This window comes from Marmota monax, unplaced genomic scaffold (genome assembly GCF_021218885.2).
Source record: "Marmota monax isolate L192 unplaced genomic scaffold, Marmota_monax_Labrador192_F-V1.1 WCK01_AAM20220418_F8-fsc00003, whole genome shotgun sequence".
Classification (NCBI taxonomy): Eukaryota; Metazoa; Chordata; class Mammalia; order Rodentia; family Sciuridae; genus Marmota; species Marmota monax.
The window spans coordinates 8,762,956-8,776,096 of record NW_026694084.1 but is presented as its reverse complement, the minus strand read 5'-3'; the positions used below and the strand labels follow the sequence as shown (position 1 = coordinate 8,776,096).

Below are 13,141 nucleotides of genomic sequence, written 5' to 3'. Positions count from 1 at the left end.
ATGCCTCTTTTAAAAAATATAAATCTAAGAAGTTAGATTTTAGTCTTAGAATTAGCCATGAAAACCTAAAGAGATAAATTATTGTGCCATAAATTTAATCAAAATTGTAGCATTGTGCTTTAAGCATGCTTTAGCTACTGCCACTGCTATTCAGATTCAAATATCCAGGTTGTAACAATTATCTTTTTTTGGTAACTTTTTCATTTTGAAAAATTTGAAAGTTACAGAAAAGTTGCAAAGGTAGTACAGAGAGTCCCTGTGTATCTTCACTCAGATTCCCCTAATGCGAAAATCTTATTCAATCTTTTGGGATTATTAAATACTTCAAAACAAATAATCAGGGACTTAAATTCAAGTAAAAATTAAAAGTAACTCTACAGAGGGGATGACTCACATATGGAAATCTGAGTTTATCTGAAATATTTTTAATGTATATATTAAGTATCTACAAATGGTCTTTAACAGACCCAGCTATAAATTTAAAAGCATCAGAGAATATTTACCCTTTATGTTTCCAGGTTCTAACTGCAAGACCTTTTCACAATCCTGAAAAGCACTATTCCAGTTCTGCAATTTGATTTCTGCTTGAGCTCGATTGTTATAGGCAGCTACAGTGGGAAGCGCTGAGATACTCCTATAAGAGAAACAATTGTTGGTAACAAGTAGGCCTAAAGTAAACCTAAGAACACACACACAAAAAAAACCACTTCAGCTAAAGTTGTAGATTAAACAATTTTATAACCCATGCGTGGGCTGAACTGTTTCTCAAAAATTTCTACATTGAAGTCCTGACCCCCACAGTACCTCAGAATATGAATATTCTTCAAGATAGGGACTTCAAGAAGGTAATTAAGTGAGAATGAGATAAGTGATGTAGGCCCTATTCCAATAAATTGGTGCCCTTATGGAAGAAATCAGAACACGCACACACCCGTGAACATATAGGAGAAGGCAGCCACCTGCAAGCCAAGGAAAGAGGCTGCAGAAGAAATCAACTCCACCAACACCTTGATCTCAGACTTCTTCAATGTTTATAGCTAAACTGTGGAGCCAACCTAGATGCCCTTCAATAGATGAATGGATAAAAAAAAATGTGGCATATATACACAATGGAATATTACTCAGCAATAAAAGAGAATAAAATCATGGCATTTGCAGGTAAAGGGATGGAGTTAGAGAAGATAATGCTAAGTGAAGTTAGCCAATCTCAAAAACCAAATGCCAAATGTTTTCTCTGATATAAGGAGGCTGATTCATAGTGGGGTAGGGAGGGGAAGCTTGGGGGAGGAATAGATGAACTCTAGATAGAGCAGAGGAGTGGGAGGGGAAGGGAGGGGGCTTGGGGTTAGAAATGATGGTGGAATGTGATGGACATCATTATCCAAAGTACATGTATGAAGACATACATGTGTGAATATACTTTGTATATAACCAGAGATATGAAAAATTTGTACTCTATATGTGTAATATGAATTATAATATATTCCACTGTCATATATAAATTTAAAAAATTAATATTAAAAAACTGTGAGAAAACAAATTACTCATGTTTTAGCTACTCTCTCTGTGGTACTTTGGGATGGCAACCTTAGCAAACTGACACAGCCTAAATCATCAAATATAATAAAATAAAATTTAATATATAAAATCCACATTTAGACAAATGCTTAAAAATCTAATTAAAGCTTAAAGTAAACTCAGACTTTAGAGGTGACATAGGAATTTAAATACCCATAGGTCACTTTCAAAAGTAGGTCAGTTAACATTAAATATCAAATGCACTTTTTGAATTCTTGGAAACAATTTCATAGAACAAAACAAAATGAAGTAATCAATCACAATTGATAGTCTTTATTCAACTATTATCGTGTTAACAGAAACAAATCAGTTTGTAACTAAAACAGATTTAATTCTAAGGATGATCATAAAGTAATTTAATTGAGGAAATTTAATTGAAGGAACAGGAGAGTAGTTAGTGGGATGAAGAATACAAACATAAGAAAACAAACTTTGCTAGATTAAGGATATCAGTGCAAAATGAAGTAGAAATGAAAAGGAAAAACTTAAAAATCTATCTGCTGTTGCTTCAAAAGTGGGTATAGAAGGCTGTGAAATAATGAATACCCAGATATGGGAAACATAAGGGTATCAGTACATTGAATTTACTAAATCCAGAAGAGAAATAGAATGTGAAAATGGAAACGTCATAAACAGGGTCAATTTAACAAGATCATTAAGGATGAATATAGAGGCATTACATGGTAGGACAGACAGCAGACATGGAAAATACATGTAAGGGTAAACAACAGGAAGGCCTGACACGGAGCATTCCCCACTGGCCAGCCACTGAGCACACTACACACACAGGTCATTGAACCCCCATTACAATCCATAGAGGAGGTATTGCTGCTCCTTCCAATTTGCAGATGAGAAAGCAGACGAAATGGAGTGGCTCTGTGAAGTTCCACGTCCACAGCTAGTAAAGGGTACAGGCAAGACTCGCACCTGTCTGCTCTTGTTACTGCGGGGCTATCCTGCCTTCATGACACTTGTCTTATGTCATCTTCAAGCTGCTCTGAAGTTGGCACTATTGTAACTGTCTCACACTGGGGAAACCAAGGCAAGACAGGCTATAAAGTCAGAGGTGGCAGCCTGAGTTCCCTAACCATCATACCACACCACTTTAACTCTTTCACTATATGACTCCTTAAAGGAAGGTAAGGAAAATGTTGTTCCCCATATGGACAAGAGAATCTCCACGGATGGAAATAAACAAGAAAAAGGTGTCAGAACTGAACAAGGGAGGCTGCACTGAATGAACCACCCATCAAATATCCTTTTTGTCTTGTACCCATTTCAACAAAGACAAACTTCTTTAGAGACACAACACTGAAAACCAATTTCTCATTACAATTGGAAGGAAGATTGGTCAGAAATTAATTTGAAGGTAGCTTTAAAGATTCTGAGTACTGTTTGTAACAGTACTTTAGGATCTTCATCAACTTTTAATGGAATATAAGAAATTCAAAAGCTCATATGCATATTTATTGAACTCTGCTATGAACCAGAAACTTTGCTAGGAAATAAGGATACAATGGTGTTTAAAAAAAAATTGGACAAGTAGGCTCTGCTCGTACAAGCTGACAGTTCAGTTAGTATCAAATCACACACTGGAGCTGGGGTTGAGGCTCAGTGGTAGAGCACCTGCCTGGCATGTGTGAGGCACTGGGTTCAATCATCAGCACCACATAAAAATAAATAAATGAATAAAACAAAGGTATTGTGTCCATCTACAACTAAAAAAAAGTTTTAAAAAAATCATACACTGTTCCTTTAACAAGTACTACAAATGAGAGGTAAGACTGTTATAAAGGCCTATAAACTTGGGGGGGGGGTGGCATAGAGTAGGGTAGAGATTTAACCTAGTTTGGGAGTTCAGAGAAGACTTTTTCAAAGAAGTAAGGCAAAGGCTAAGTCTTAAAGGATAAGTTGGAATGTAATAGATAAGGAGAAGAGGGAAGGCCATTCTAAATAGAAGACTCAGAATGTGCAAAGCCCCTGTGGTCAGAGGGAATATCATAAGTTCCAGGATTAGGTCCAGGCAGTCTGACTACAGAACACAAGTTCTTAACATTTATGCTGAGTGGACCTTCTGCAAAGTTCCTTTCAGGTAGTTTCTATTCTCTCTGTAAAATAGGAAAGCCAGGTGATCTGTCAAAGGTGGGAATGGAGTGAGAGTGAGAGAGGTTTGAGGAAATATTGAAAAAACAAGACAAACAAAAGTAAATGTATGATAAGGCACAAGTACAATACCTTGAGCAATTCTGAAATAGAATTAGCTTATTTATGTTGTTTTAATAATTAAAACATTAGCATTTTTTAAAATGGTAAGTTTAAACCACAACCAACCTAGTATAATACATCACAGCCTCCTCATAATCGCCCGAGTTGAAAGCTTCATTTCCTTTTTCTTTTTCACGAATAGCAAGTAAACCCCTGTCCTTCTCACTTAGACCTAGAAATAAATATTAAGTGCTACATGTGAAAGTATAATGTTTTAAGGTTTAAATCCATGAATACTTTTTTTGCAGTGCTGGGGATCAAATCCAGAGCCTCACACATAGCAGGTAAGTGCTCTACCACAGAACTACCCCTGGCCACCAAGAGTGCTTATTCTAACTGAAGTAGAAACAGTAAATAAAATAAAATAAAAGGTTTCCTAAATTTCAGGATATTTTCCCTTTTTTAATTAGAAATTCAGCATTTTTGAGGATTTAGAGGTTTTTTTGTTTTTGTTTTTATGGTGCTGGGGATTGAACCCAGGGCCTTGTGCATGCAAGGCAAGCACTGTATCGACTAAACTATATCCCCAGCCCCTATTTTTATAATTGGTTTCATTAAAAGTCATCTATGGACTTTAAATGAAAACTCTTTTATCTTTTTGTTTGGGGCAAATAAGAAAAATGTGAGAAATTTCTGGGAAAGAGAGGATAAAAAAAGGAACAAAAACAAATTGCAGAGGGCTGGGGTTGTGGCTCCGTGATAAAGCGCTTGCCTGGCGTGTTTGATCCTCAGCACCACATAAAAATAAATAAATTAAATAAAGGTATTGGGTCCATCTGTAACTAAAAACAAACAAACAAAAAAAAAATTGCAGTAAGAAAAATACATTTATATTTTGAAGTCTTACTACATTTATTTATTATAACTATTATTCACATAAAGTAGTTAAAAGATAGAAATAAACTTGATAAAGAAAATCCACAAATTTTTAATGAAAATCTGTGTAGCACTCAAAGACAATATCTTCCAGGGGAACAGTTTTTATTATAATTAAAAAAATTGAAGACTACTAAATTATTCTTATGTTTCCCCATTACCTGCTGTGTCTACTTTTCTTTCAATTTTAGACAAATGTGACTTGTTGTCAATTATAGTCTTTTCTTTGTCATCTTCATCAATTTTTGAGCATTCTTTTTCCACATCAAATCTTAAATGGGAAAAAAAACAAAACTGAGAAAATAACAATACAAGTAAGAAAATAAAATTGTTATTGATATTCTTTATTTGTATTACAGGCTAAATATCTCTTTGGACCAGAAGTGTTTCATATCTCAAATTTTTTTTTCAGATTTTGAAGTATTTGCATATACATAATGGAATTATTTTGGGGATGGGGCCCAAGAAAAAACACAAAATTTATTTATGTTTTATATATACACCTCATACACATAGCCTGAACATAATTTTTTTTTTATTTTGGTACCAGGAACTGAACCCAGAGGCACTTAACTTCTGAACCACATCCCCAGCCCTATTTTGTATTTTATTTAGAGAGAGGGTCTCACTGAGTTGCTTAGGGCCTTGCTAAATTGCTGAGGCTGCCTTTGAACTCGAGATCCTCATGCCTCAGCCACTGCACCCCGCTTAATATAATATTTTTAATAATTTTGTGCATGACACTCAGTATTACAATGTAGAATTTTCTATGTGAGTCATCATGTCAGTGCTAAAATGTTCAGATTTGGGAGCTTTTCACATTAGGGATGCTTGTGTCTTTTTGATACATATGCAAAAAATGCATAATAGGTTTGTTTTTCAAGTCATTTACATTCCTTCTTAAGAAAACATGCTATTAAGTAAGGATTTAAATATTAATCAGATGAAATATGTTTGGAACCTTGTAATTAAAATTGTGAGTAATTTCTCTCAATTTAAAACGTTTGTACTTTTTTTGATGAGTATAAAAACAGCATTATTTATTTTTGGTTGATTTTATACACAAAAGGATGTAGTCTTTTTTATTTTCCTTTGAAAAACAAGATCAGAAGTGCTTAGGCTAGATATTCTTTGTAGTCTACTAAAATAATTTGGTACCCTTGAGATATTTAGGTACATAATATTTGTCTTAAGTTACAGTATTGATTGGAAAAGAATTTTTCAAAGATAAAATATAAAACATACTTATCCCATTCTGCATAATCTCTTGGAATTTTCTTTTTAGCTGGTCTATTTTTAGAATGTTTTTCCTAAAAGAAAAAAAAACTCATATTTTATGAGACGTATGTTATCTAAAATTAGCAGGTTTTAGTGTAAATATAATGTGAAGTCTTAGATTAAGATACGCAAATGGAAGGGATCAGAAAAATAGTACCCCTGAAGTTATGGTATCCTAATACAATAATATACAGCACTCAAAAGAAAGGATTTAAAATTCTTAGTTAATTCTGAGAAAATCTATAGACATTTAAGCGTACATACACACATACACACACACACACACACACATAACTTGAAAACTCACACATGATCATTAATTATTTTCTTATAATAAAAAGATACTAAACTCTGATGCGTTCTTGCAAAATCTAGGCATTGGAGAAACAAGAATCACTAGTTTGCTCTATTGTTTGGTTGTAATGACAGATACCCACTTTGGACTAATTCAGTTTTAAAAGAATAAATTACTGGCATATATAAACAAACTTAAGAAAAGGTAGGGTACTTCTAGATAAAGGGATTCCTGGGCCCTTTCTCCAGCGTCCTCTCTCTCTCTCCTGCCTTTACCTCTGCTTCTTTCTGCCTGCTAATTTCATTTTTCTCTATAGCAACTTACATTCTCTATGTAGTAGGAAACTTAGCCACATCAGTTTGGAATTATAATCTTACAGGCCTCCTCATCAAAGAAGAAAAAGAGAGACTCTTCCCTGTACCTACAATTAAGAGGAGGGAGGGATCCTCCCCCATAGGTTTTAAAGGGAGCATGGTCCTGCCCATACCTTCATTTTAGACTGACTTCTAGCCTCCAGAACTATGAAAGAATATATTTCTCTTGTTTTAAGTCATGTTGTGTTATTTTATTATAGCAGCCCAAGGAAACTAATACAGGTAGGACAACTTAATTTTAACACTGATTAGAAAGGGTATTTAAATTCAATGTGGCTCTGTGACATACCTTTGACAAAGAATCAATCCCTCTTGAGGAATTTTTTAAAAATAAACATAAATTGATTTAATTGTGGCAGTCATTACTATGTATAAGTATCATATTAAATGTACAATATGCATTTTCCAAACATAACTCAATAAAGAAAATAATTTAATAAGTAAAAAGAATGGACATCAATAAGAGTCTCAAGACACAAACTAGGTACATGGAATACCACATATTGAACAGTATCATATTAATATATTATACAAAGAGGCAAAGCACTTTGGCTCTGAAAGATTAGAACATGTACTCCTTCCACATATTCCCACAGCACCCAATAATTACCATCCTCATTCATATCATGCTATCAGTGGGGTTCAAACTTTTTGGAATCATGACACTTTCACACTTATGGTCATTTGGAGTTATGCAGATTTTTTAAACAATCACAAATTTCATTATGTAATTTAAAAATCACATTTTTAATACCCACATAGGTCATAAGTCTTTGGAATATGTTAAGTAAAACTTATAGGTGGGGTAAGGCTTTATCAGCTAAATGTTGAGATCTACTAACATAAGTTAGTATGAATCATAAGAAAAGGGTATGATATAAATAAATCAGGACATGATGGAATTCTATGCTGCAATTGGAAACTATGTAGAAATTCTCTTTATTGATATTAACCATATGTTAATGAGTGAAAGAAAAAGAATGTAGGCCAGGGCCTTATTTATGTAACAATTAATTATATATGATGTACAATATGACACATGTAATATCATGCATGCATGCTAGGGCCTTATTTATTTAAAGAGCATATATACATAAAAATATAAAGAGAGAGAGAAAGAGAGAGATCTAAAATGATCCCTGAAAATGTTTAATAATAATAAAATAATATCAAGCAATTTTTACATTTCTTGCTGAAGCCAGGATGGGAAGGATGAGGAAAATTCCAATATACCAAGACAGAGAAAAGAACTCCCAGCAGAGGAGAAATGGAAATCCAATCCATACATTCAGAATTATAAGAAATATACATCTTCTACTACAATTTTTTACCTCAAGCCCTCATTCTATGGACTAGTAGAAAACACTCAATCTTAGTTTTACCTTTTCCCAAAGTTAGTGAAATGCCAAGGCTCTGTGGACTTATGGGGGTATGTTTAACAAGGAGTGGTCCAGTTCACACAATTGGGTTGTTCATATGGCATTCATTATCTGATAACATGGTCCCTTCCATTTTTATGGCTCTCTTTGAATCTCTGTGAATATTGGAGACATTCGCAACCCATCTATTTCCCATCCTGCTACATCCCTCCTCTGAGACAATGAGCCTAAAATTGACTGCTTGCTTGAATAGGGAGAAGAAAATGGAGGGAAAACAGTGAGGAAAAAAATAGAAGATTGTTTAAAATATTATGCCAGCTATAATACTTTAAAAGTTGTTTGGTGAAGTCTTTGTATCACAGGTACAATTTAAACTCAGTTTTAGAGTAGAATGTGGTTATCAGAGATTGGGAAAAGTGGGAAGAGGAAGAGATAGGGAAAGGGTGATTCATGGGTACTAAGTTACAGCTAAGAACAGCTCTGTGTGCTGCTGCATACTAGGATGATCATAGATAAAAATAATCTGTATATTTCAAAAAGCTAGAGAAAGAGTTTTCCATAAGGAAATGGTAAGTGAGGAGAGATATTTTTACGCCCATTTAAATATTACACAATATATACATGCATCAAAACATTACATTACTCCATTAATATGTACAATTTTTACGTTTTTTTGTACCAATTAAAAATAAATTTATTTTTAAAAATAAAAAAACTTTAATAGGTAGCCATTGACTTGGAATTAGCTCCTACACTAGGCTCCAAGAAACCAAAACAAAATGGAGTAATTTATGCTAAAGATCCAGATGAAACTAAGATATTATAACCTTTTGTCCTGTTTCCAAATTTAAATAAAAATACTCCCATAAAACATTATACAAAAATAAAAAATGATGAAAATAAATATGAATTAATTGATATAGATTAATTTTAAATATGGAGTAAAGTCCAGAAAGGTAAATTATCAGAGAGCATAATGATAAAGAGCTATGGATGTTTTTTAAATAAAATCAAGGTTTCAAAGACAAAAATAGCAAAAATGAGTTAACCTGGAATGAAAAGACTCGGATAGCCATCCTTTCAGAAACAACAAGGTCAGCTGTATCCCAAGAGGCCCAGTTTCAACCTGAGCTTGGGTAGATGCAATCAGAACCCCCAAAAGCTCCTTCTTTATGAAACCATGGGTTAAAAAGGAGAGATGTACATGACAAAGCAAGGACCAACCAAAGAGAAAGTGGGATAAAAGAAAAAAACAGAGAAGCATTAAACAGGAATGACATCTACAAACTTGAAAGTACCTGCTATTATTTTAAATTGCTAGTTAATTAAATGACACAAGATAATCCTCTGTACCTCAACTGGATAAATTCAATTCTTCCCTGAAAATCTCACACACTGAATGGGACCTTATTAAGCTAGTAAAAACTGGTCACAGTAAAACAGAAGACAGCAAAAGAAAAGAGGAAAGGCAGTAAATCCAAGATGCAAATCCTCAAGGGAGAATGCTACTTTGGTTTCATCTTCAAGTAATGAGATACGGAAAACTGAAGGTAACAGACACACCAGCTGAAACAACTCCAATTCTCCTGAAGGACATCACTCTCTGGCAACTCTGCTTGGACTGGATAGCTCCTTAAGCAATGGCCACTACTGCCTCCACCTACCAGCCCCGCCCCACAACAAAAATGTTTACCTGGCCAACGTGAAGATAGCTGTTGGAACCACGAACTGGAGGCAAATGATCTTTCATTCCTGGAAATGTTTCAGTTTCATGAAAGTGCATTCTACTTTCTTCTCTTTTAATTTCTGACACCCAACTCTGATAAGGATGGAGAAAAAGAGGGTAAATGTACAGTTTGAAATAATTAACCAAGCATTATAAAGAACTATACATCATAGTTTTTTAGGACTTCAATTTTTAGATGACAATTTTATTATGCCATTCTATGTGGAATAGCTTTCTTTCTTTCTTTTTTGGCCTGTACCAGGATTGAATCCAGGGAGAATCAACCACTAGTCACATCCACAGCTCCTTTTTTTTTTTTTTTTTGAGACAAGGCCTTGCTAAGTTGCTGAGGCTGGCTTTTGAACTTGCAATCCTCCTGCCTCAGCCTTCCATACCCCTGGGATTACAAGTGTATGGAACACCTTTTCTACTTTTTCTTTATAATTATGGTAAATACACATAACATTAAATTTATCTTCTTAACCATTTTAAGTGTACTGTACAGTCTTATTAAGAATATCACATAGTTGTTGTCTGTCTTACCTTATTTATCTTTCAAGATCCTATTATCATCCCTTCCAGCAAGCTTTCCCTGAACTTCCTGGTTGGTTTAAAAGTGCTCCTATTCTACTTATTAGCATAAAGATTACATGTCATATATTTGTTGTCAGTTTTTTTCTCCATACTGTAAGCTCCCTGAGGGCAGAATCTTAGTCTTAACTTCATCTTTGTGATTCAGTGTCTGGCACATATTAGGTTCTTAACAATATTTACTAAACTGAATTATCAAGGTGCCAGGAAGAAAACTGAAGAAGAAATTATCTGTGAAAGCCTATTATTTATTATTCATATATATATACATATATATATATATATATATATATATATATATATATATATATATTTACCAAAGGTTCTTATATTTGTCAGACACTCATAAACACTGGGATTCAGCAATGAACTATGCTATCTGTCCAAACCATACAGGAGAACAGGAGAATGAGAAAGGGGCAAAGAGGAGAAATATGAGGAGAAAAATAAAAGCAATTTAAAAAGAAGGGGAATTATGAAGGAGGAGGAGACTAAGATGCAATGAGGAAAGTGGCCAAAAAAGCATGGGAGAAATTAGGAGAGAAGGTGACAACTCCAGAAGTGGTCAAGAAGAGAAAGGACACACTGGGGCAAAGGAAAATGGGGAGTTGTTTAATGGGCACAGGGTTTTAGGTTAGCAAGAGGAAAAATTCTGGAGAGTGGACCCACAACAATGTATTTGCTGGGCTACATTTAAAAATGGTTAAGATCGGCTGGGGATGTAGCTCAGAGGCAGTGCACTTGCTTAGCATGTGTGAGGCCCTGGGTTCAATCCCCAGGATCATGACAATCAAAAAAAAAAAAAAAAAACCAAGATGATCAATTTCATGTTATATGCCCTGTTCTACAAATAAAAAAAAGAATAAAATTTCATAACTGGGGTGATATTCATGGAGCAAAAGAAGTGAAATAAAATATTAAAATTAATGACATAAAAGAAAATATTTAAGAATAAATTTAACAAAAATTTCAAGAATTCTACATGCAAGATTAAAAGACATTTCTGTAAAAAATTAAAGACCTGGACTGGGGTGTAGCTCGGTGGCAGAACAAGTGCTTAGCATTTTTAAGGACCTGGGCTCAATCCCCAGCACCACAAAATAAATAAATAAAGACAAAAGAAAAAGGAATGGAGAAATATGCAACGTTCATGGATCAGAAACCTCAATGGTTTTGTCAGTTCTTCCACACTTGATCCGCAGATTCAATACAATCTCAACCCAAACAGAAGAAAGTTATTTTATATAAACTGATAAGCAAAAGACCTAGACTAGCCAAAACAACTTAGAAAGAGGACCCAGCTGGAATTTCAAGACTTACTGTAAAAATACTACATTCAAGACAATGAAGTACTGAAATAAAGATGGACATTTAGAATAGCAAAACATAAGGAGTCAGAAATAAACCCACACAAGGTCAACTGACTTTTTAAAAAATATTTTGTTTATTTAGTTGTAGCTGGACACAATACCTTTATTTTTATTTTTATGTGGTCCTGAGGATTGAACCCAGGGCCTCACTCACACTAGGCGAGTGCTCTACCGCTGAGCCACAACTCCAGCCCCCACCTGACCTTTAACAATAGTACCAACAAGCCCCATGTGGAAAGGATAATCTTTATTAAATGGTGCTTGAATATACATTACCTGCCAAATAAAAAAGATCATAGACCTAAATATAAGAGTTAAAACTCTGAACTTTCTAGGAAAAATTTTAAGGATCTTGGTATAAACAAAGATTCCTTAAATAGAACAAAATCCCAAACTATAAAATGATCTCACCAAAATTAAAAACGTTTGCTCTTCCAAATACACTATTTAAAAATAAAAATAAAAAGGCAAGCTGGGCTAGGGTTGTGACTCAGTGGTAAAGTGCTCACCTAGCATGAATGAGGCACTGGGTTTGATCTTCAGCATCACATAAAAAAATAAAGATATTGTGTCCACTTAAAACTAAAAAATAAATATTTTTTAAAAAGGCAATCAAATATTTGGAAGAAAATATTTGCAAAACATATATCTAATAAAGGACACATACTTTATAATTCAGTAATAAAAACACAAACAACCTAATTGTTGAATTTTTATCTATCTATTTATTTATTTATTTATTGGTACTGGGGACTCAACCCAGGGACACTCATCTCTGAGCTACATTTTATTTTGAGTGAAAGTCTTACTAAGTTTCTGAGTCTCGCTAAATTGCCCAAGCTGGCCTCTAATTTGCAGTCTCCTGCCTCAGCCTCCTGTGTTTCTGGGATTACAGATATGCACTATCACATCTGGCTCCAATTTTTTTTAATGGGCAAAGAATTTAAAAATATTTCAAATAAGAAAATAGATGGATGGAAAATAACTAATGAAGAAACAATACCATTAGTCATTAGAGATATGCAAATTAAAATCACAATGAGACACCATTAAATACCTAATAGAAAGGTTAACACTGACAATATTAAATAATGTTGATCAGGATGTTAAATAACTAGAAATTATAAATATTGTTGACAGGATTGCACAATGGTTCAGCCACTTTGGAAAACATGTTGGCAGTATCTTCATCAATAGGTTAAATGGATAAACAAACTGTGGGGATATCCATAAAATTCAATATTACTCAATATTCGCCTGTAACAATATAGATGAACCTTAGAAGCATAATGTTAAGTAAAAGAAGACAGACACGAAAGACAACGTTCTGTGTGATTACCCTTATCTAAAAGTCTAGAAAAAGCAAAATATGCTGACAGCAATTCAGTGATATCAGAGGAGAGGGTATG

The 13,141-nt window shown here is 34.0% G+C and overlaps 1 protein-coding gene across 1 annotated transcript in view; it reads right to left on the bottom strand.

Moving 5' to 3' along the window:
• Window positions 1-13,141, bottom strand: part of Spag1 (sperm associated antigen 1) — a 62,805-nt gene that overhangs the window by 44,336 nt on the left and 5,328 nt on the right. The window contains exons 4-8 of the mRNA XM_046464768.2: window positions 9,739-9,864; window positions 5,965-6,029; window positions 4,881-4,990; window positions 3,910-4,015; window positions 504-634 (exon numbers count right to left, since the gene is read on the bottom strand). Of these exons, the coding sequence (XP_046320724.1) occupies window positions 504-634; window positions 3,910-4,015; window positions 4,881-4,990; window positions 5,965-6,029; window positions 9,739-9,864 (538 nt within the window). The remainder of the gene's footprint in view (window positions 1-503; window positions 635-3,909; window positions 4,016-4,880; window positions 4,991-5,964; window positions 6,030-9,738; window positions 9,865-13,141) is intronic.